At 44.2% G+C, this 23,385-nt stretch overlaps 1 protein-coding gene and 1 pseudogene across 1 annotated transcript in view; both read left to right on the plus strand.

Moving 5' to 3' along the window:
- Positions 1–23,385, plus strand: part of KIAA0319 (KIAA0319 ortholog) — a 104,529-nt gene that overhangs the window by 23,505 nt on the left and 57,639 nt on the right. Inside the window, exons 2-3 of the mRNA XM_045800510.2 lie at positions 7,395–7,554; positions 11,060–11,802. Of these exons, the coding sequence (XP_045656466.2) occupies positions 7,500–7,554; positions 11,060–11,802 (798 nt within the window). The 5' untranslated portion in view covers positions 7,395–7,499. The remainder of the gene's footprint in view (positions 1–7,394; positions 7,555–11,059; positions 11,803–23,385) is intronic.
- Positions 18,515–19,138, plus strand: LOC148107302 (small ribosomal subunit protein uS15 pseudogene; annotated as a pseudogene).

Consider the following 23,385-nt stretch of genomic DNA (forward strand, 5'->3'; position numbering starts at 1 on the left):
AATCTTCTGATAAAGTTAATTTATATATTGGGACCCAGAAAATGGAGGCTGCCCCCTTGGACCAGCCCACATTACAAATCTAAACCTGAGTTACAGGAAACACCTGTCAGAGAACCCTAACACATGCAGGTGGCAGTCCTCCAACTCCGCTTTGGCTAACTTGCCTTACCTAGAAAATAGGACCTGCTAGCCTGAGAAGATGCTGGACCTCCCGGCCAGCCTCCCAGCCTCTCATGCCTTTTGTGCATTGCTGCTTCTGATGCTCGGTAAAACTGTCTCTTGCCCACAATGTCTCAGGAAGAATGCTCCATTGCTTGTGAGGAACTGTACTCCTCCAATCCAAGGACCTTGAACTTGTTGCTAAATTGTATTACTTTTTATTTGACATTCCATAAAGCATCTGTTAACTATGTCTCTGCCATGAGCTTATCTGAACCAAAGCATTTTATAGCCATGAACTGAGCAACAACAAAAATGCCTGAGTAATGTTACTTATTAACTAAAATGACATCTAGGTCCTTATAATAGAAAGTTCAAGATGGGCAGTGGCTTAAAGGAGATAAGTTTATTTCCTCCTCAGAAAAACGCGAAGGTTGGCAGCCCAGGGCTGCTCCGGCAGCTCCCTGTCCATGCTTTCTAGCACTGGCTTGCATTCTCGAGGTTTCTTCATGGTTGCAGAGGGCCGGCTGCTGGAGTGCTGGCCCTCATGCCCTTTCTAGGCAGCAGCAAGATGGAAAGAGGAGGAAGGCAAAAAGAGGCTTCCCTAGAAGTGCTCTCCAACAGTTTTATTTTATATGCCAGCAGAACAATCACACGACCTCACGAAGCGGCAGGCAGAGGAGGCAGGGCTGGAAACGCAGTCTTCTAGCCGGCACTCCACTCCAAATAACAATCTGAGTCTTATTACTAAGGAGTAAGGAAGAATGTCCACTGCAAAGACAAGGGGGTCTTGGCCATGGTCACCCCCACCTTATCCTTGAGCCTCTCTCTTTCTGCCTCCTTGATGCTCATCTTCCGTTTCTTGTCCAGGCCCTGGCACAAGAAGTACTCCATTATTGCCTGATGAAACATTGCTGTGCTTTGCCCCCCCTGGGCCACCCCATTCCTACATGTCATTCGTTCTCTGATCCTGTTCCTGAGCCTTACTTTCATCGTCTCTGAATGATCACTATCATCCAAAGAGAACGACTGCATTTGGGGAAATCTTCCAGCATGGTCTAGGGGTCATGGACAAGACACTCAGAGAAGGAGGGAGGTTTAAGAACAGAATCGGGCCAGAAATATCAGGGGTCAGAAGTATCCACTCTAGGAGCACCTGGCTGGCTCAGTCAGTAGAGAATGCAACTCTTGATCTCAGGGTGGTAAGTTCAAGCTCCATGTCGGGGGGAGAGGTGACTTAAAAATAAAATCTTAAAAGAAAGAAAGAAGAAAGAAATATCCCTCCTATATACCACTTGATAACTTTTTAAATAGCTGCCATGTTAGAATGACCATGTTGAAATACCTAAGACTTCTTTAAAAATGAAAATTATAATTGTATCTTATTAATGCAAAGGTAAGATGTGTTTGGTTTAGGAGAAAGAAAAAATACAGGTAAGAAAGGAAGAAAAAAAGGCAGAGGAACAAAATCATGAAAGGAGGAGAAAAATTATTCTCACCAATTTTCACCTTTGGAGGGAGTTTCTTTCAGATCTTTACGTGCATAAAGTTGATCCATGCAGAGTTTATTTAAGGATATATGGGTTTATACTATTTATAACGTTTTGAACTTGTTTAGCCTTATTTTAAAAGTCCTATTTTATCATTCAGATGCAACTTTACCTTTGACAGAAATTTTCTTTGGAAGGTAGACAGTCTTTCTATGTGAATTCTTAAATATTTTTCTTCCCCTTTACTGAAGACATAAAACAACAGGAAGGTGGGCAAAAGGCAAGCAGCAGGACAGAATGGGACCCTTATCAAGCAAATTAGCAATTCAGAGACTGAACAGGTCAGGAAGGTCTTGGTAAGGAACCCAGAGTGGAATATGCTTACTTTCCAGAACCATAGTTGTGGACGTGGGGGCTGCTGCAGGGAAGGCTTGAGATCTGACTCTGAAACTCGGTTTCCAATGGAAATAAGAACTATTTCAGAGAGCATTGTTATGAGGATCAAATAGGAAAATATGTCAAAACATAATTTAACACACAAAGTACTATCTATATTTAAAAACACAAAACTTATAAACTGTTAGAGCTGAAAAGACTTTTGGTGACATGTGGTCCATATGCCTGTTAATGTTGAGGAAAAGGAGGTCCATTGTTTGCTTGTATTAACGTACTAAATAAAGAGAACCTTAACTATGGTATTGAGACTAGGAAATGCCCTTTTTACTGAGAACTGTTTGCCCTGAGAAAATGACAATGACTTGCTGTCCAGGCACAATATGATTGTGAAAGTACATTACACAAGGGTGTCTGCCAGAGCGCTGAGGGGTTGGAAATGGGGCACAGTCTGTTTGCCAAGCCGTGAACCCCTGGAGTGGTGTCTGCCCAGAGCGGTGCCTTTTCTTAATTTGGACAGAGGTACCCAACGGAATGGTAGAGGACTGGTCTTCATCCATGGGATTCTTGACCAACTCTCCCTAGCTGACGGCAGCATTGCTGTGCTGGGCAGCGTCTTGGGCAGCTGACTGAATGCTCTTACTGGAGACACAACTGCTCTTCTCTTGCCTTTTGGGTAGAGTGAGTGGTCAGTTACTACAGATGGGAGATGGCCAGTCCTCCCCTCTATCCACTTGCCATCTCAAACCACACTTTTCTTGCTGGAGAGAGAGGAAGTTATTGGTGGCAAATTGTTTGCACTACCAGGTTTTCTTCTTCTGGGGTCTTAAGTAGGAAGCTTATGGGACTCTTACTGAATGCTGACATTCCCCACTTGACCTTATGGAAGTTAGTGTTCTGATGGCGTCTGTTATTGTGACACGGAGAAGTGTTATAGCCACCTGCTGACTTTACCTTAGGTCACCTTCACTCCTTTCTGGTCTCTTAGTCTATGTCAACGCAACAACACTAGGCCTTTTGAGGCCCCCTTCTGCCTCCCCTGGGCACGGGCCAGTGATGGTTGCAGGATGGGCAGCAGCCTTATTCCAAGGGGTCAATGGCAGAGCTGTCAGCGAAGTTGAACAGAGGCATTCTCATGATTTGAGTTGTTTCCTGATGAAGACTCAAAAGCAAGGTCTACAGTGATGGGTAGTAAGGAGGGCACGTATTGCATGGTGCACTGGGTGTTATACGCAACTAATGAATCATCGAGCCTTACATCGGAAACCGGGGATGTACTGTATGGTGACTAACATAATATAATAAAAAATCTTAAAAAAAAAAAAAAAAGCAAGGTCTAGCAGTTCTAAAACACTTCTTCCATAGAACGCGGTGTTCAGTGTTGTTTGTAGACTCCTTGTCCTTCCCAGGTGCCTCTGATAAAGTAAATTTGTTATGAGGACCCACAAATGGAGGCTGCCTGAGTGGCCCAGCCCATCGCAAATCTAAACCTAAGTCAGCCTGCCCTTATGGAAGTATCTGTCAAGGACACTGACATACACCAATCACAGTCTTCAGACAGCTTTAGCAAGCTTACCTTACCCTAGAAAATAGTTCCTGCTAGACTTATAAGGAATCCCCCGTCTCCTAGCCAGTCATGCCCTGTTCTCTTGTTGCCTCTTCTAATGCCTGTAGGAGCAGAAAATTTTTCCTTCTACCCTTCTAGATTCTTTGGCTGATCTAATAATCAAACTGACATAAGGCAGATCAACAGGAGAAAAACCAAATTCCTATGTGTGGGAGCCCCGTAAAAATATGAGAATATGAGACCCAAAAAAGCAAGCCAGGTAGTTAAGGCTTATATAACATCCTGAGTTAAGGAAAAAGTAGCCATTTAGGGATACAAAGGGGAGAAAGGCCATTTACAGGAAAGAAGGGGATGTTTGGAATACAAAGGTTGCCCTGTTATACAGGTAAGTTTCTTAGGTAAAAAGCTATCTCTAGTAATAGCTCTCTTCCTGGAAGTGGCTGCCTTTCCAAAGTAAATGTAGACAATTGAGGGGGAGGTATAGAATTTTTCCTGAATCTGCTGGGTATTGATTACCTTTAGTTCAAAATAATCTTCACGCCAAAGTGGCATGCTTTGGGGTGACAAATTCTGCTCCTCCTCATGCTCTGGAGAATTTGCTCTTGCCCACACTCCTTGGGAAGAGTGCTCCAGTGATTTCGAGATACCGTATGCCCCCAATCCATGGATTGTTTTCCCTTGAATAAAGGACATCAGACTCATTTTGAAATTGTTTTAGTTTTGTCATTTGAACCTCTCCTGTCCCCTAGATTACCACATTGCTCTTGAATGATGACCAGGAGGCCTGTGTCAGGGCATAACCCAACTCTTTGTTATCCCTCCTCCCCTTCTTCTACACTCTGAAATTTCTAAATGTCCTGGGTTGCTTCTAGAAAGGGTGGTGGGAGGAGGGAAGACGAGGAGTCTTGTATTCTCCTAAAAGGCCTGAGTGTATGTGTGAAAGGGAAGGGAATAAAGGTGTGGGTGGGGAAAGAATGGTTTGAACTGGAACGACAACCTCGTTTACAAGAACATAGCAACCTGCAACCCCCAGCAAGGTTCTGACACACTCATTAGGAAGCCCTTATCCAGGTGTGCTTACTCCTGGAAGCCTTTGTTACATACTTGGAATAGCAAGTACTTGGAGTCCAGACCTCCTAGTATCAGCTAGTCCTCTTACTCGACCATAGACCCCCAACAGTTAAAACCAGAAATAGACAAGACCCCTTAACTGATGCTCTACCTGAAACCCATTGTTCTTATTCTTGAGGCATTGATGAAGATGTTTTACAATGACTGGAACATTCCAACCACCAGAAAAGCCCTAATAGTGATGTAAGGCCTAGAATTCCATACCCCACATGTCCCCTTCCCCGCCCATGATCGTGTGCTGAACTTCTGACCCCCATCTACGATCACATGCTCTCTACCTGCTCTCTTGCACATACCCCCTCCTCTCTCCCTCTCTCCCTCTCTCCGTATGAAAATTTGTCTCTCTTGCCAGCAGAGAGCTCAGTTGTTAGGGCTTTGAGCCTGCCACCTCCACCTGCTGTGGGCACCCGAAATAAGTCTCTTCCATTCTCTTTTCCAAACCCTTCTCTCGAGTTACTGACTTCTCTTGCAGTAAGTTTACCTTAATTTGTTCAGCAGCAGTGTTGGAAAACCCAGCCAGGAACTGTGTGTTCTGTTTGTCTAGCATCCTTGAGATTCTCTGGGAGGGAACAGGTGAGGCAGTGCCCAGGGATTACCCATTCGTTTCCTGAGTTAGTGATGACCAGTAACACTAGTACTGGTTTTTCAGCCTTGGGCAAATCAGTGGACATTTTTTTTTTTTTTGAGATTTTATTTATTTGACCGACACAGAGAGAGAGCACAAGCATGGGGAGGGGCAAAGGGAGAGGGAGAAGCAGGGTCCCTCCTGAACAGAGAGCCTGATGGGGGACTTCATCCCAGGACCCTGGGATCATGACCTGAGCCGAAGGCAGATGATTAACCAACTGAGCTACCCATGCACCCCTCAGTGAACTTTTTTGAGCTTCAATTTCAACTTTTTTTTTTTTTTTAAGAGAGGTTGAGGGAGGAAGGGCAGAAGGGAAGGGAGAGAGAAAAGCTCAAGCAGACTCCACGCCCGGTGGGGAGCCTATTGTGGGGCTTGATCTTATGACCCTGAGATCATGACCTGAGCTGAAATCAAGAGTCAGACGCTCAACCGACTGAGCTATTCAGGTGCCCCTCATCATTTTTAAAACAGAGATAATAATATTGCCTGGGTTGTTACGAAGATCACATTGAAGAAAGTGCCAGACAAAAATAGAAGTGCCAATGTTACATTTTGTTGACTCTACCATGGTAATGATTATAAGAGGCATCATTATTTTAAATACCACTAAGGAAGAAAAAAAATCCTGTCAGTTATTCACAGCACATCATTTTCTTGTCAGAAAATTTCTGCACATTGAAATAGATTTATTTGGATAGATTTTTATCATAAATCATCCTTGTGCATTTGTAAAAAGGAACTATTAAGTGAATAGAAATTAAGATATTCTTAAAGTTCTGTACAGTCTTGATCTGCTGAAACATTTGTCAAGGTGGTCAGTGCTATCTGAGTTTTTCCCCATACAGCATTGCCTGTGTACCATCATGAGCACTGGGAATGCAATATTTCTTAAAAGAGTGCTTCATACTGTCTTTCTTCCAAGCCTCTGATACCAGTTCTGCATAATCAATATGCAGGCACAAGTAATGGCATTTATTTCCTGCCCAGCACTTGGCCAACTGAGGACATCCTGATTTCAGGGGTGGTACAAGTATGAAAATATGTACCTATTAGAATTGACAAAATATAGTAGTGTGATTGATTTCATCTTATTTCATAGGTTTGGGTTTGTAAGGGAAGCAAGTGTTGGGGATGAAGAATTTCCTCTGCCCTTTAAGGTTCTTCTAGCTGACTAAGAGTCAAATTGACAGGAAACAGATTAACAAGGAGGAAATCAAATTTAATAGTGTATATATGGGGAATCCACAAAGGCATGGAAATTCCAAAGACAGGCAGAACAAGGCTTATATGATGAGCTAAAGAGAGGGGTAGGGGTCTGAGAATACCAAGGGGAGAAAGACAGGAAGGTGGAAGGCAGGTGTTTGGAAACCACAGGTGCCCTATTATGTAGAGAAGTTTCTTAGGTAAAGAGGAATCTTTGTTAATATCTCTCTTCCCAGGGTTCCTGGGAGGCTCAGTTGGATGAGCAGCAGACTCTTGATTTCAGCTCAGATCATGATCTTAGGGTTGTGGGATTAAGCCCCATGTCAGGCTCTGTGCTCAGCGGGGAGTCTGCTTGAGGTTTTCACTCTCCCTCTCTGCCCCTTCCCCTGCTTGCACGTGTGTGTGTGCGCGCGCACGTGCACACGTGTGCTCTCTTTCTCTCTCAAATAAATAAATCAATAAATCTTTTAAAGAAATAGTTCTCTTCCTAGTACAAGTAGGCAGTTGAGAGGAGATAAAAAGCTTTTCCTGAATCTGCTGGGTTTGGATTGCTTTTAATTCAAAATAGTGTTGATGCAAAGTGGCGCATTTTGGGGCTGCCTGCCCTTGGCCCCTACAAAAGCATGAAAGTCTCTGCCTCATCTCAGGAACTGTACTTTCTGTTTGCACAAACTTAGGGTAGATGGTTTGCCTGGAATATGGCCCTGTGGCATTAGGACAGGCTTCCCAGTGACATGAATAAATCATAGAAATAATTTTGTATGTTTCCTCATTTACCTATTCTTTTTCTTCCTTCCTGTCTGCTTTTTGATTTCTTTTGAAGTTTCTGAGTCCAAATCCGGTTCCTAAGAAACATCAAAGGAAGCCTGCACCAGAGGCCTCCCAGGGTCTGTTTGGAAGCCGGCCTCCATCCACTGTGTAAGACGGAATGACACCCTCTACCAGTGTGCTCTCTTCACTGCTGCTGCTGGCGACTGTTGCAGGTAGGAAGCCATCACCCTGGAGACCCTAGCATCACACATGAGCTTCCTGTCTTTGGCTTAAACGACTCAGATCAGAACCAAAACAGATGAACCTAGGGGAAGGGAAGGAAAAATAAAATAAGACGAAATCAGAGAGGGAGACAAACCATAAGAGACTCTTAATCTCAGGAAAAAAACTGAGGGTTGCAGAAGGGGAGGTGGGTGAGGAGATGGGGTAACTGGGTGATGGACATTAAGGAGGGCACATGATGTAATGAGCACTGGGTGTTATATGCAACTGATGAATCATTGACTTCTACCTCTGAACCTAATAGAAAAACAAACAGACCCTAACAGAAAAACAACTCACATCATCCTGAAATGAGGTGCTATGTGTTTGCTTTCCAACAGAATTATTTTACTTATAAAAGGCACAAAGGCAGACCTCCTGCACAAGTGGTTTTCTGGAAACAGGAATTTAAATAGTTTTTTATTGTCATCACAACTTTTGAAAAGATAAAGTCACATTTTATATATACTAGGAAAACTTTATATATTTATTTAAAGTAATTACATAGTCAATCTTTTTGGAAAGCAAATGACCACACTCTCTCTTACCATAAATCTTTATTTTCATATATTCTGCTCTGCTTGCTTACTGTGGACATACCCACGAAATCACTAGTGAACAGCAGTTCTGGTGATCTGTGTCCTGGCTAGGCCAGAGAGGGCTCCTTTGAATTTACCGAGGACTGAGGGCGGAGATAAAGCCAGGGAAACGGATTTGATGTGCATGGATTAGCAAAGTGTGGCGAAGCTGTCATGAGGCTTACCTGTGTTAAAATGAAACAAAACAGAAATTCCACCGAGTAAATGTAAAGATCTAATTAGCTTTATTCAAGGATTCATGACTTGGGCAGCGTTCCTTCTAGAAGGTAGAAGGGAGCTCTAAGGAGCTGTAAAAAATGGAAGAATTTTAGAGGCAGAAGTAGACAAGGTCACCTTCCCTTAGGGAAAGGCAGGCAGATGACCTCAGGAGTAGGGTCAGGACTTTCCAGACTGATGAGTTTCAGTCGCACTCCTGGAAGAGGCTGAATCTGCCGTTACAATCAGGTCATCTCAGTGAGGCTTAATATAAGTGATTCCATTTTGGACCTCTTTCTTTTTAACACTGACAGTGACCCTTGTTAAAATGCAGTTTTACCTGCATCCAGACCTACTGAACCAGCACGCCTAGCAGGTGCGGCTCAGGGGTCTGAAGCAGCTGAATTATCATAAGCCCCATTGTAGAGTATACAGGGGCCCCTTCAGAAAACGCTACCACTGGAAAAGCCCTGTCATTCCCACATAGATTACTAATGCTCGAGCACTTTTTTTTTTCTTCTCTCAAATCCCCACTTTTTCATTCCTTTTTATCTTTTTCTTGTGATTTTTCCATTAATTTAGAAATTCTGAGTTACTTTATTAGTAACATTATTTGCAGTTTGCCTGTCTTCCCTCTCTCTCCTCTCTACCTTTGACAAAATGCTAACCAATGGTTTCATTGACTTGTCAACAGTCATGGAGTGACTATGTCCACATATGGGGCTGGACAGTGTAGAGGGTACAGACGTGGGTGAGTCTTGTCTGGTCTCTTCAAGAGCTTTTGTTGAGTGAGTCTGATAGAGTCTGAAGTAATTATGGCCACTTGGCCCAACAGAAGCATGGTTTTGTTGTTGGAAACCCTCTCAAACTTCTTTATTGAGCGCTAAGACCTCTGCATAAGGTATGTCTGTCCATACAGATCATCCAGGTGATTTTTTTGCAGAACAAAGGGATGTTGGACCCCCAGAAGTGTATGGCAGTCTCCACCTGACTGAAAACTGCTTTAAGCTTTTCCAAGGCTTCTGCCATGGAAGGTTCTCCTTAGCCGCTGAGACAGTTCACTCACTTTAGGATCACAGCCTGCCTTCTGGACAGTGGCATCTGACGCCGTTTTACAAGTTGGCTTTTAGGCTGCCTGGTGGCCAATGCCAGAGATGAAACATGGCAGTTTCTATGGATCGAACTGTCCCAAAGATTTCAAGGGAAATAAAGCCTATCCTCCCATGTGTGTTTGAGAGAAATTTCTAGCTTAGGTCTTCATTTAATGGCCACTCAGGGATGTAGTGGTATCTTTACAAATAAAGGCAATATTTTTGAGAGTAGAGGTGGGAGTCCGAGATTAACTGTCTGCTGTACACCCTTCATCTCTGGGTTTTAGTTAGAGATGCTGTTTTTTTATGTTCAGCTGGAGGTTTTTCTCCCCTCTCTATATCCGATATTAAGCTTTTTGTTAGAAAATAATAGGCTAAAACTATAAAGTAGATTTGCATTTGAGAAAATATCCTTTCAGTTGAATTAGTTTGTTGGTAGCTTATTCATTTGGAAAGACACATATCCATTACATCTAATTCCTATTAAATTGGACCAATTAGACTTTCCTGCAGAGTCAGTGTTTGGCACTGAACAGCCCTTAAAGATTTATAATGATGATCACATGCACACAGGTACGAATGACATGACTCCTGCACTCCGTTTACCCACTTCGCTTCCTCCAGGTAGAAGTGCTCTCTGAGTGTCGCTATGAGGAAAGTAACCGTAATTTATAAAATTGTCAGTGACGAGCCCTCATTAGAAAAAGATCTCTACCAACAAATAAAGAACAGAAGTGACTTTGCCCTTGGATTTCAGGGAATGGCAGTCTGCTGCGGACGGTTCTGAAAATCTCAGTTGCTGTCATTTTGTCTTGTGGGCACCACTGTGTCTGCAGAGCTCGGGGGAAGCGCCGCCCTCATGCCTGCCGTTCGCCGCCTGGAAATATTTGTAGCTGTTTAGAATCTGATGAACGCTGGTTGTTACAGGGGCGCCCGGGTGGCTCTGTCGGTGAAGGGTCTGCCTTCGGCTCAGGTCGTGAACCCAGGGTCCTAGAATTGAGTCACCTGTCATCGGGCTGCCTGCTCAGCAGGGAGCCTGCTTCTTCCTCTCCCTCTGGTCCTCCCAGCCCCCCCCCCCCGCTTTTGTTCTGTCAAGTAAAAATCTTTTAAAAAACCCCAAAATACAGATCTGTATTGAGAACGAGTTTTTCTCTCCTTTGATATTTCCCTGTCAGTTGACCTGTTGACCTATCAGCAGAATAATCTGTGAAATTTTTTTAAAAAAAGCAGTTTAACAGAAATAATATGTTATCTAATGTAAACCTTTATAACTGAATTTTGGGTGAGGACCAAAATATCATGAATAATATAAAAGCAGTACACAGATGGAAAAGAACACTTCTGTTCACTCCATGAAAGAACGTGGAGAGGCTGGAGGGTCCCATGGGCAGGAGGGTGAATCTCAGGACAGACGGCTGGGGGTGAAGGACGGGAGGACGAAGGGTGGACAGGTGCGGCGAGGGAGGGACCGTGAGATAACACAGGGACTTCGTGATGGACCCCCTGGGTGTTGATGTGCTCGCCAGACAGGACTCGCCTCCCTTCCTCATCTGAGACTGCGTTGTTTGCAGGTGGGGCCTGTGGCCCGTGCAGCGAGGGGAGGACGTACGCCAATGCCATCATTTCCCCGAACCTGGAAACGACCAGAATCATGCGGGTGCCTCAGAGCACCCCCGTGGCGGACTGCACGGCCGCGTGCTGTGACCTGGCCAGCTGCGACCTGGCCTGGTGGTTTGAGGGCCGCTGCTACCTGGTGAGCTGTCCCCGCTCGCGGAGCTGTGAGCCCAGGAAGATGGGCTCCATCGGGTCCTACCTCACCTTTGTGCTCAGGCCGGCCCAGAGGCCCGCGCAGCTGCTGGACTACGGGGAGCTGATGCTCAACAGGGGCGCCCCCTCCGGCCTCTGGGGGGACTCACCCGAGGATATCAGAAAGGACTTGCCCTTCTTAGGCAAAGAGCGGGGCGCAGAGGAGACGCCGGAGTACTCGGATGACTACGCGGAGCCTGAGCGAGACCCCTTCCAGCCCCTCGGCAAGCAGCCGCCCGGAGCAGGTGCCCAGGACGCCGACTGGGGCCCACCCCCGGGCGGCCGGGTGGCCGGCAACTCCTCAGCAGGAGACGGCCCTCCCGCGGCGGCCGAGAAGCGGGAGGACCCTGCGCCCCGTCAGCTGGACGAGTCAGCGCGGACTCTGGCCCTCAAACAGTCCTCGGAGAGCAGGTCGTGGCCTCCCTTGGCGACAGCTCCACCTTCAGGAGAGGCATTGGGAAAGGAGACTTCTCTCCAGGAACCACCTGGCAATAGCTCTGGAAAAGAGGTGGGCCTGGTTGCTCAGGGCTGGGGGGCCGGCGGGAGGGGCTGGAGGCTGGAGGCTGGAGGCTGGAGGCTGGAGGCTGCAGGCATGGGAAGACAGCTCTCAGCGCCTCCCAGGTAACAAAATGCCCTGTTCCTCTGCTGTGCCTTCAGGACCGAGTACGTAAAAGAACCGTGTTTCTGCCCTCACAAGCCAGTCACCTCACGACCACTTAGCACTTCTCCCTCGGGGTGCCTCTCCCAGTATCTCAGGAAAACGATGATATTTACTGATGTCCCGGGAGCCAGCCCGTAGGCACAGCACACTTTTCCAAAGAAAACCCGCAGGGTTTGTGTTAGGCCCGCTTCCCCAAACCAGGGCTTAATACCTAACCTGACTGCTGTTCAACCTTCCCCAGGGAGGTAGTCTTAATGGGTCATTCTGGAACTTCGCAGCCTGCACCAGTGAGGTAATCCACTAATGAGACCCTTTTCCCAAGGAGGTGACCCTCCCTGAAATAATCCTTTTTTGTTGTTTGCAATTGCCTTGTCCTGCATTTAAAAACTTTTCTTTTCTGTAGCCCTATGGAGCTCCTTTCTATTGCTAGATAGGGTGCTGCCGGATTCATGAATCTTTCAGTAAGGCCAATTAGAGCTCAGAAACACACTCAGTTGAATTGTGGATTTTTTTTTTTTTTGAGATTTTATTTTTAAGTAACCTCTACACTGGATGTAGGGCTTGAACTCACAACCCTAAGATCCAAGAGTCATATGCTCCACCACTGAGCCAGCTGGGAGCCCAGAATTCTTATTTAACAGACTTGGCGGCAGTCACGGTGGGCTCTGAAGCGCACTGCTGAAGGCAGTCAGGGACCATGGGAAACACAGCCGTGGCGCTCATGGACCCCTTTCTCAGTTCTCTTCCTCGCCTTCCCCAAGGGCCTGGGAAAGCTTCCCTCAGTTCTGGGCTCTGCTCTCCTTGCATTGAGCTCCCGGTCTCACTCGCTTCCCGGAAGTTCTCCTCTGTTGGAATCAGTAGCTCCACACTGAGCACTGATGTGATTTTATGTGAAGTCGGAGAGCCAACGGTCAAGATGGAATTCTTGAGACATTCTCAGTGCAAAAGAGGTGGTTCTGTTCAAGCTCCGGGGCAGGACCCTTGGGCAGAAAGAGCTGCCCTGGGATTGTGAAGAGCCATTGGTTATAGACTTTCCAGTTGGGGGAGTACAGACAAAGGAAGTGTTCAATAGGATTGCCCTGTCTTAAAGACTCCCAGGATCCTGGAGGCCTCCCTATTGTCAAGCTAAGGTTGTTTTTGCCTCTAGCAAAGCATTACCAGGAAGACAGTGGGGGGTTTCCTGGAGGAATGTTCTACCCTGCCTGCCTCAAGTACTTGTCCGTGGGCTGCGGGAGGTAAGGACATTGAATTTTATCTACATTTCCTTTTGCCTTTGTTCTCCACATCAGGACCTGCAGGCACTTTGGACCCCAGGCCCCCATTTGACTGGAACCCTTACCTTGGTTCTGGCCCGGTGGCAGCTACAGCCCCCATTGGTTGAGGTCTGCTGCTTCAGCCCCTTTCCCGAGCCCGGGTTCCACGTTGGGAAAGGTTGGAATTGCGCACAAGCCTTCTCTTGGCCAGGACGCGGTGACGTCACCCGGTACCGGCGCCCGTAGTAAGGCGTGCACAGGCTGGTCTTGTTCTGTGTAGATGGAGTCGGCTGAAAGAAACGGGGTCCCTGCATTCTAAAGCATGAGGCACACCGACTCTGGCACACCTGCCTACTTCGTGTGGAAGGACTACAGTCCCCGAAGCTGCAGACGTCTAGACACACGGCAAAATCTAACTCAACCTGGAATCGCAGTGGCCATTATGAGGAATGTTGCAATGAACTAAGATCTCTTAGGAAGTGCCCTTGGCAGCAAGGATTCCCAAATTAAGCAAACAGGATGGGGATACCCGTTTTAACTGACAGCAGCCTCCAAAAATCTTCAAAATTCCCAAATAGCTTCATTAAAAGACTCATTTCAAAAGGCTAATAAAAATTAAGTACTCTTACTTCTTCCCTCCATCCTCCTTTAATGGAGTACTCGTTCCAGTAGTAGTCTCTCTGAATTGTCTTTACCGGACTGTAAACAAAAGTTGGCCCAGTGAATGACTTTACAGACACCTGGATATCTACTCTTAAAGGAGGGCCCCTTAGGGGCCCTTCCCAGAGTTGAGAAGACTCTGAGGGAATTTCCAGTAGACTGCTACCTTATTCCCCTTAAACAGCCAAGGGACACTAAAAATTAGTGGAAAATCTTTTTATTCATTTTTTTTTTTTTTTTAGATTTTATTATTTGACAGAGAGCACAGCAGGGGAGTGGCGGGCAGAGGGAGAAGCAGGCTCCCCTCGGAGCAGGATCCCGATGCAGGACTTAATCCCAGTACCCTGGGATCATGACCTGAGCCAAAGACTTGACTACCTGAGCCACCCAGGTGCCCCCTAATTAGTGAAAAATCTTGCCAAATTCTGTTAATTACCAGAGCTACAGATGGGACCCTGGAAAAGCCAGACAAGCCAGCGAAGGGGGACCAGACATGGGTTCCCTGCTCAGTGGGGAGCCTGCTTCTCTCTCTCTCCGTCTCTCCCCCACCTCCCCACTTGGCTCTCTCTCTCTCTCTCTCTCAAATAAATAAAATCTTTAAAAAAAATAGACTATACAGCCTACAAATATTATACAGTATGGAATAAATACATTAGAAAAAGAAACATAGCTTGGGATGATGTCTGACTTTGTATCACATCTCATCAAGTTTCTAAACATAATTAAGAGCAAGTAAATAGATGTAAGTAGGATAAAAAAGTGTTTAAGTGAACTTTTTAAATAGTTTCCCCTAATCTGTTTGGTAATCTAAGACTTTAAAGTTTTGCTGTTAAATTACATAATGGACAGTCATTAAGTATCTAGATCATTTCTAAATAAGATAACATACTAATGCATTATTTAGTAAACACAGGTTTCCTTTTGCAGAAGAGCTAAAGATAATTGGGTCCATTAGTAAACATGTCCTGTGTCACACTGAGAAGTTCTCTATGAGAAAACGTATGTTTCTAGAAATAATAAAAGTATTTTAAAATTTGCCAAGCTACAGGGTGCTAATATAAAAGACAGTTCATAATTGTTTACTTGTTTATTTTCACTCAAAATTAAGGTTTTATGGTTTAACATTGTAATATATATATATTTTTTATTTTTATTTAAAGATTTTATTTATTTAGTTGACAGAGAGAGCACAAGCAGGGGGAGCAGCAGAGGGAGAGGGAGAAGCAGACTCCCCGCTGAGTGAGGAACCCGACGTGGGGCTTGATCCCAGGACCGTTGGATCATGGACCTGAGCCAAAGGCAGACTCTGAACCAGTTGAGCCTCCCAGGTGCACCAAACGTTGTAATATATTTTTAAAGTCACGAGAAATACTAAGGGAAACATCTCTGTATGGAAGGAAAGTAGGATGTGTTTTTTCAGTAAAAGACGGTATGAGAAATGGAGATATATTTTTATAGAGGAAAAAGAAAATTGTCAAAAGTTTATAGAAAAGGAATCCTTGAAAGGGATTTTATACATGAGCAGGGCTGGTTAATATTGGAATAAATTTAAATAAGTTAAATGAATTCTAATATCAAAACTAACGTGGTGCAAAATTAGAATTTGGTTTTCTCTGTGTTAAAAGGACAAAGTTTTCTTGAACTCTTGGTCTGCTCTTAATAAGATTATAAAAGATTTTTCTTTACCTTCTAAGTAAAATGCCTAGAAAACAAAGATTTCATCTTGCCAAGTAACTTCCTCTGTCTTTACGAGTTCTTTGGGTACTTAATTAAAAAAGCTGGGTGTTGTCTATTAAAAGAACTAAGGTACTTTCTGTCAGTGTCTTCAGTCTGTCACTGTGGTTACAGGATAACTGAGTATTGTTTTACAGTGCCCCGTGATTCTCCTTGAAATTCCTAGAAATCCGACCTGTTCTGCTATAATGTTATCAGTCAGGATTCTAGTTACTATCTTAAAATATTATATGTCACAGAAAAAAACAGATTTCCTTGTCAATTCCTTCATAGGGAGCTCTCACCTGATCCCTAACAATGGATCTTTTAAAAAGTCTTTTGTCATTTATGTATGAGAATTACTGCTTTTCTCTGATACTTTGCAAAGGCGTTCCTGGAAAAGTATTTCATCCTGAAGGAGATGCAAGGAAAGGACTTTGGACAAGCAGAGGTTTCTGACAACCAAAGTTAGAATACCATAATGCTGAACTGATTAAGAGTTTCCAGAACTGATGGAACACCGGGATTCAAGGAGAACAAGAATTAATTATATGGGACTGAACGAACTAAGGCGGGTGATTGTGATTTTTACGACTTCTTGTTTGAAACAGTGCCATCTTTCCAGAATCAAAGAAACCTTTCCTCTGAAGCTGTCTGTATGTTTCTTCACCTGCAAAATCTGGATGGTTTTGTAATTAGTATATTCCATTTGATTGATGAAAAAGTCACCTTTTTTTTTTTTAAAGATTTTATTTAGGGGCACCTGGGTGGCTCAGTTGTTAAGTGTCTGCCTTCGGCTCAGGGCGTTGATCCCAGCGTTCTGGGATCGAGCCCCACATCACGCTCCTCCACTGGGAGCCTGCTTCTTCCTCTCCCACTCCCCCTGCTTGTGTTCCCTCTCTTGCTGGCTGTCTCTGTCAAATAAATAAAATCTTTAAAAAAAATAAAGATTTTATTTATTTATTAGAGAGCATGAATGGAGAAGCAGACTCCGTTGAGCGGAGAGCCCGACACGGGGCTCAATCCCAGGACCCTGAGATCATGACCTGAGCCAAAGGCAGACGCTTAACCGACTGAACCACCCAGGTACCCTTAAAAGAATCATGTTTTTAACCCAAGTGGCTTGCTCAGTGATCTTACTTAACTGAGTTCCAGTTTCTCCAGAAGTCATGATCCAGATGCAGCAGGTGGTGGTGTCCCCAGTATAGACATCTCGTTCAGCTAAAAGATAACAAAGCATAACTTTGGCCAGAAAGTCTAAGCATTTTTGCTGGTCAGGCATTGTTTCAGCACCAGATTATGCAACGTGTTCATGAGTTAAGGTGTTGTTCCGGGTCACAGCCTCATCTGCACTCCAAGGAAATGGTGACCTACCCACAGAAGCTAATTTCGAATTATGAATGCCCTCTGGTTGACCTTTTTATCTCAATGGTGTAAACTCAGGGAAGTTGACCAGCGAGGTGTGTCAGCCTGTGAACAGTTAGGACAACATTAGATAATCCGAGGGGTACTGTTCGGTCATGCCCACCGTCTAGGCATTCATGGGCCAGGGAGAATGAGAACCCTTCCAGACAGACAGAGGCAGACCCTGTGAGGGCACAGACTTCCCGTGGAGGTGGCTGCAAACGGATTTATTCACGGGGATTGTTACATTTGCCCATTGATGCCAGCGGTCATTTAGGGGTTCAGAGCATTCAGCCTGAAGTAACATGTTCTGAGGTCGAGGTTACCTGCATCAGCAGTGGCCTGGGAGATACACGTGACGGCATTATCTTCCCAGGCCGGTGCCAGAGCACAGGAAAGAAAGAGGAAGAGAGGGTTTCACGTTTAGTTCAAGGATGGAGTATCGATCTGGCCTCTTGGGGGGAAGCAGTCTACCTAGATGTCCACTGTTTCTCTTCCTCGCGCATTTGATTAGAGGTCTCCAGGGTCTCCAGGACCTGATGGCAGGCGCAGCCTTCTTCAGCTGTGACACGTGTATCCAAGGTTCGAGTCCGTAAACTTCAGTGAGGAGCTGGTCTTGGCCCTTCAGAGGAGATTCAAGGGGGCCTTGTTCTTAGTGGTTCCTCATCAAGGTGGGAGAAAATTGGAAAGGTTAGTTTGGTGAATCCTCGCCAGGTATTTGAGGAAACCAGAAGAATTCAGGATTCAGTCCAGTTGAACAGGTATATAACAAAATCTCAAAGACAATTGACAGGACTAGATGTCTCCATGTCGACAGAAGTGCAAATGTAATTTTTCTCTCTACATTCGCCCCCATTTTTTTACCAAAGATAATCATGGTAAAAGTAGTTCGTTTGCATTAAACTTGGCCTGATTATTTACATAAGTGTAGCGAAAATAGTGATGGAACATATAAGCTGTTTTAAAAGATTGCTTTGCTGGTACCTTTTAAACAAGGTACCAGGCTGATTTTTTTTCCCCAACGGGCTTTATTGGCTCCGGAAAGTCAGTTCTAGTTCCTTAAAACTGCCTGGCCATATTTGAGTCTATGTGCATCTTTTTCAAATATGATAATCCAGTCTAAGCCTTGGTAACATAACCAATGTTGTCAGCTGTGTCCTGTTACAAGAACAGATTGTTATAGGCCTTATGCAAATAACTATTGCCATAAAAAAATACTCAAAAGCATTTCAGAAGTCTGGAGGGGACAGGTAGGGAGACAGAGTAAATATTTTATCTTTGTTTACAGAGGTGTACTTTATCAAATTGTTGTAAGTCATAGATAGCTTGAGAGAAAAGGTTTCCTTAAATCTGGAAGACCAAAACATCGGAGAATAAGCAATGTTTCATAAAGATCGTTATCACTCGCCTCAGTTCATTCGGTCCCATATAATTAATTCTTGTTCTGCTTAAATCCAGTTTTTCCATCAGTTCTGGAAACTCTTATCCAGTTCAGTTTTATGATCTTAAAGTTGTCAGAAACCTGTGCTTGTCCAAAGTCCTTTCCTCGAATCACCTTGAAAATGAAATACTTTTGCACGAACACCTTTGCAAAGTATCAGAGTATTTTTTGCTGCCTGACTGCCGCTCTCCTGGGTCGCAGGCACACTCCCCGGAAGGGCCTGCCCCAGTCGGCTCTGCCTTAGTGCTGCAACGTCCCCACCTGTATGAAGCTGACATCTGATGCCCGGAAGGAGCAGCTGGACAAACTGGCCAAGAAGGGCCTGACTCAGAAATCAGCGTGACCCGGAGACACTCACATGGTGTTGCATACTTATGTTTTGTGACGGGCAGTAAAACCTCGAGAATTCTTACATCCGGAAGACTTGCTCCTGATTTTCCTGAGGATCTGTACCATTTGAGCAAGAAAGCTATTGCTGTTTCATAACGTCTTGAGAGGAACAGAAAGGATAAGGATGCTAAATTCCGAGTGATTCCTGAAAAGTGTATTTACCAGTTGGCTTGATATCTTAAGACCAAACGCGTCCTCTCCGGTACTTGGAAATAGGTCATCCACAGCCGTTGGTTGCATTAAATCTGTGTACTCGACCAATGAAACCCTTGTCTAACTAGAAGAAAAAGTATCGGAGTAAAACAGTTAACTGTCAGGGTGCCTGGGTGGCTCAGTGGGTTAAGTGTCTGCGTTGGCTCAGCTCGTGATCTCAGGGTTCTGGGACTGAGCCCTGCCTCAGGCTCCCTGCTCAGCGGGAAGCCTGCTTCTCCTTCTCCCCTGCCTGCCGCTCCCCCTGCCTGCCGCTCCCCCCCTGCCTGCCCCCCCCCCCCCCGCCGCCTGCCGCTCCCCCTGCCTGCCGCTCCCCCCCTGCCTGCCGCTCCCCCTGCCTGCCCCCCCCCCCCGCCTGCCGCTCCCCCTACCTGCCGCTCCCCCCCTGCCTGCCGCTCCCCCTGCCTGCCCCCCCCCCCCCGCCTGCCGCTCCCCCTGCCTGCCGCTCCCCCCCTGCCTGCCACTCCCCCTGCCTGCCGCTCCCCCCCTGCCTGCCGCTCCCCCTGCCTGCCACTCCCCCTGCCTGCCGCTTCCCCTGCCTGCCGCTCCGCTCCCCCCCTGCCTGCCGCTCCCCCTGGCTTGTGCTCTCTCTTCTGTCTGTCAAATGAATAAAATCTTAAAAAAAAAATTCTCTCTCCTTCTGTCCCTTCCCTGTGCTCTCTCTCTCTCAAATAATAAATAAATCTTTAAAAAAAAACAGTAACTAAAATAAATGTGAAAAAGACTTTTTAAAAAGTCCATTGTTCAGAGATCTGATGAGAGTTCCTGATAATGGAATCAACAAGGACAATTTGTTTTCTTTTGTGACATCCGCCATTTTAACATAATGACTAGAAAAAGGGTATTGTCCGTGTACAATGAACATTATACCAAGATATATCAGACTTCAGGCATTTCGTAAAATTTCTAGAACACTTATACACAAATACAACATAAAGAAAGCTTAGTATTACTTATGATTTGGCAGTATTTCCCGTGTCATTTAACATATCAAATAAGCCTAATTAGTTTAACATCTCCCTTCTATAAGGAGGGAAAATAATTTTTTGGTGTGATTTTTCCAGGGACACTCTGGAAAATCCCAAAGTTAATCTGAGTTCAAAAGGATTTAGAACTTGATTTTTGAAAGTTTGTCAAACTATGTCAAAAGGTTTTAAGACACTTAGTCAAATATTAAGTGAAGTAATACTTAGTTATCCATTTACCATAGTAACAAACGTTTCATAGGCAAATATAGAAAATTTTTAAAAAACCCACAAACATAAAAGACCTCTGATCTTTTAATAGAGAAGAGTCAGCTTTCGTGAGTAACCAAAAGACCTGATCATGAAACGCAGGAAATTATTTTTTGACAAGATGCGAGGTCCTCATTTCTTCTAGGCAGATTACTGAAAAAGGTAAAGAAAAAACTTTCATGATCTCTTATCAAGAGCAAGCCAGTTGGGGGCGCCTGGGTGGCACAGCGGTTAAGCGTCTGCCTTCGGCTCAGGGCGTGATCCCGGTGTCATGGGATCGAGCCCCACATCAGGCTCCTCCGCTATGAGCCTGCTTCTTCCTCTCCCACTCCCCCTGCTTGTGTTCCCTCTCTCGCTGGCTGTCTCTATCTCTGTCAAATAAATAAAATCTTTAAAAAAAAAAAAAAGAGCAAGCCAGTCGTCCAAGAAACCTTTGTCCTTCTAACAAAGAGAAAATCAAATTCTAATTTTGTACTAATTTTACTTATGATATAAAAATTATCATTTATTATAATAAATGATAATTTATTATATATAATATATATAATATATAAATAATATATATTATTTATATTATGTATTATATTAATAAATATATATAATATATATAATAAATGATCATTTATTATAATAAATGAATTAAAACTCATTTATGTAATTCATTCCAATCTTAGTCCTGATCACACCTAAGATTCCTTTCCCTTTTATTTCTAGTAATATTATTTCTAGTTTTAATTACCTATATTAGATTTTTAACCCTGAAAATCTTTTAATTTTTCGTGAAAATTACGAAGTGAGCAATTATGAACTTTTTCATTAGCATCCTGTCCTTTGCTTTATAACTTCTAGAAACATGGGCTTTCTCAGAAAATTTCTCAGTATGGCTATATAAAACTTACTTAGTAATAGACCAAAATATCTTTAATCCTCCATAAAAGGAAGAAAAAGTGGATAAACCTGTGTTTAGTAGTTAATGTTTCAGTATTTTATCTTATTAGGAAATAATCTGGATGGTCAATAAATTTAACTTAACTTAGCAAAACTTTAAGATTTCAGGTCACAAAAGAATTTGGAGAAACTGTTTTAAAAATGGACCTAAAGGGCGCCTGGGTGGCACAGCGGTTAATCGTCTGCCTTCGGCTCAGGGCGTGATCCCGGTGTTACCGGATCGAGTCCCACATCAGGCTCTTCCGCTATGAGCCTGCTTCTTCCTCTCCCACTCCCCCTGCTTGTGTTCCCTCTCTCGCTGGCTGTCTCTCTCTGTCGAATAAATAAATAAAATCTTTAAAAAAAAAAAAATGGACCTAAAAACTTTTTATCCGACTTACGTTTATTTAATTTAGTTGTTTTTAACAACTATGTTTAGATGACCTACAGAAACTCCCCTGGACATTAGACAAGATGAGTCATCACCCTGGGTTATTCTTCTAGCTGACGGAGTTTGTAATGGAGATGTTATGGGCTTGGTTGATGAGTAAACCCGGCTGGAACTCTAATGCTCTTAACTCCAAAGACATGCCTGTTTTCAGGAAGCCAACAAACGCAAAGTAGCTTTTGTATCAGATATTTCCTACATCATGTAAACCTGAAAAGCATTTAAGTTAGTTTCTATTACATTTTCAGAACTTAATTTAAATAAGTGTTTATTTGTTGAAGCCAATTAAATAGAACTCTTTTACAGATTAATTTGGGCATTGCCATCCAGAGATAGAAACCACCACACAGGTGCGACACACATGTGCAAAGCTACACGTAAGCATACAGACAGATGCAAACAAGCAGAGACTTTATATGTTTATTTTAAAAATTTAGCCATGATGGGGCACCTGGCTGGCTCAGCAGAGCATGTGACTCTTGATCTCAGGGTCGTGGGTTCAAGCCCCACATGCAGCACAGAGCCTACTTAAAAATGAATGAATGAATGAATGAATGAATGAATGAATGAATGAATGAATGAGTAAGTAAAAATTTAACTATGAAAGAGATAGGCTAATATACACTCACTCACCATAAAAGATCAGAAGAAGCACAAAAGGTGGAAAGGTCATTTGAAATTCAGGTCGATGAAAAATCCATTGGAATAAGTTAAGTTTATCTGCCCAGATGGCTAAAACTTTTTCTATCGATATTTACAGAGAAGACACTGATTTTTCATTGGCCGAAATTTCAAATGACCTTTCCCTCATTTGTTCTTCTGATAAGCATTGTCTTACCAGAGGCACCTGGGTGGCTCAGGCGGTTGGCTCCAACTCTTGATTTCAGCTCCCATCATGATCTCAGGGTCGTGAGATGTGGGGCTCTGCACTCAGTGGGGAGTCTGCTTGAGATTCTCTCTCCCTCTCCCTCTGCCCCTCTTGGCTCCTGTGCACGCGCGCCCTCTTTCTCTAAAATAAATAGGTGAATCTTAAAAAAAAAAGAAGAAGAAGAGGAAGAATTGCCTCACTGAAGTTTGTATAACATTTCAATCTCAAAGGGACAGGGAGGGAATGTTCCTTCTTCCAGGAAGTTTTCCATCAGGATAATCCTATTCCTGGCAGCACTGAATGACCCCTGGACTCGAGAGGCATTCCTAGAGAAGGTGTAAAAGATATTTTATTTTTACTTTTCTGTAGGACACTACAGACAGATCTGTGAGAGCTAACTCTGGTACAAATCTTATCCTGAGCCAGCTCCTCATTTTTCTAGAATCCTACCTGGAGGGACTGAGTGGGTTTTAAAGTGGAGAGTATAGCTGTGGCATTTGGCCAGAATTTGGCAAGGTTTTTAAACAGTTTTAATTTTAGTTTCCCCTTGGCTGTTTTAGGGAAATAATAATAGCAGTTTACCTGAAAATCCCTCAGAGTCTTGTCAACTCTAGGAGGGGCCCATACAGGGGTGTTTGAAAGGCCATCAAGTCAGCAAACTTGAAATGAGTCTTTTAATGAAGCTATTTGGGAATTTTGAAGATTTTTGGAGGCTTCTGCCTGTCAGTTAAAATGGGTATCCCCGTTCTGTTTGCTTAATTTGGGAATCCTTGCTGCCAAGGGCACTTCCTAAGAGATCTTAGTTCATTGCAACATTCCTCATAATGGCCACTGCCATTCCAGGTTGAGTTCGATTTTGCCGTGTGTCTAGACGTCTGCAG

Source organism: Ursus americanus, chromosome 32 (genome assembly GCF_024610735.1).
Source record: "Ursus americanus isolate L20-20 chromosome 32, mUrsAme1.1.p, whole genome shotgun sequence".
In the NCBI taxonomy this organism is placed as follows: Eukaryota; Metazoa; Chordata; class Mammalia; order Carnivora; family Ursidae; genus Ursus; species Ursus americanus.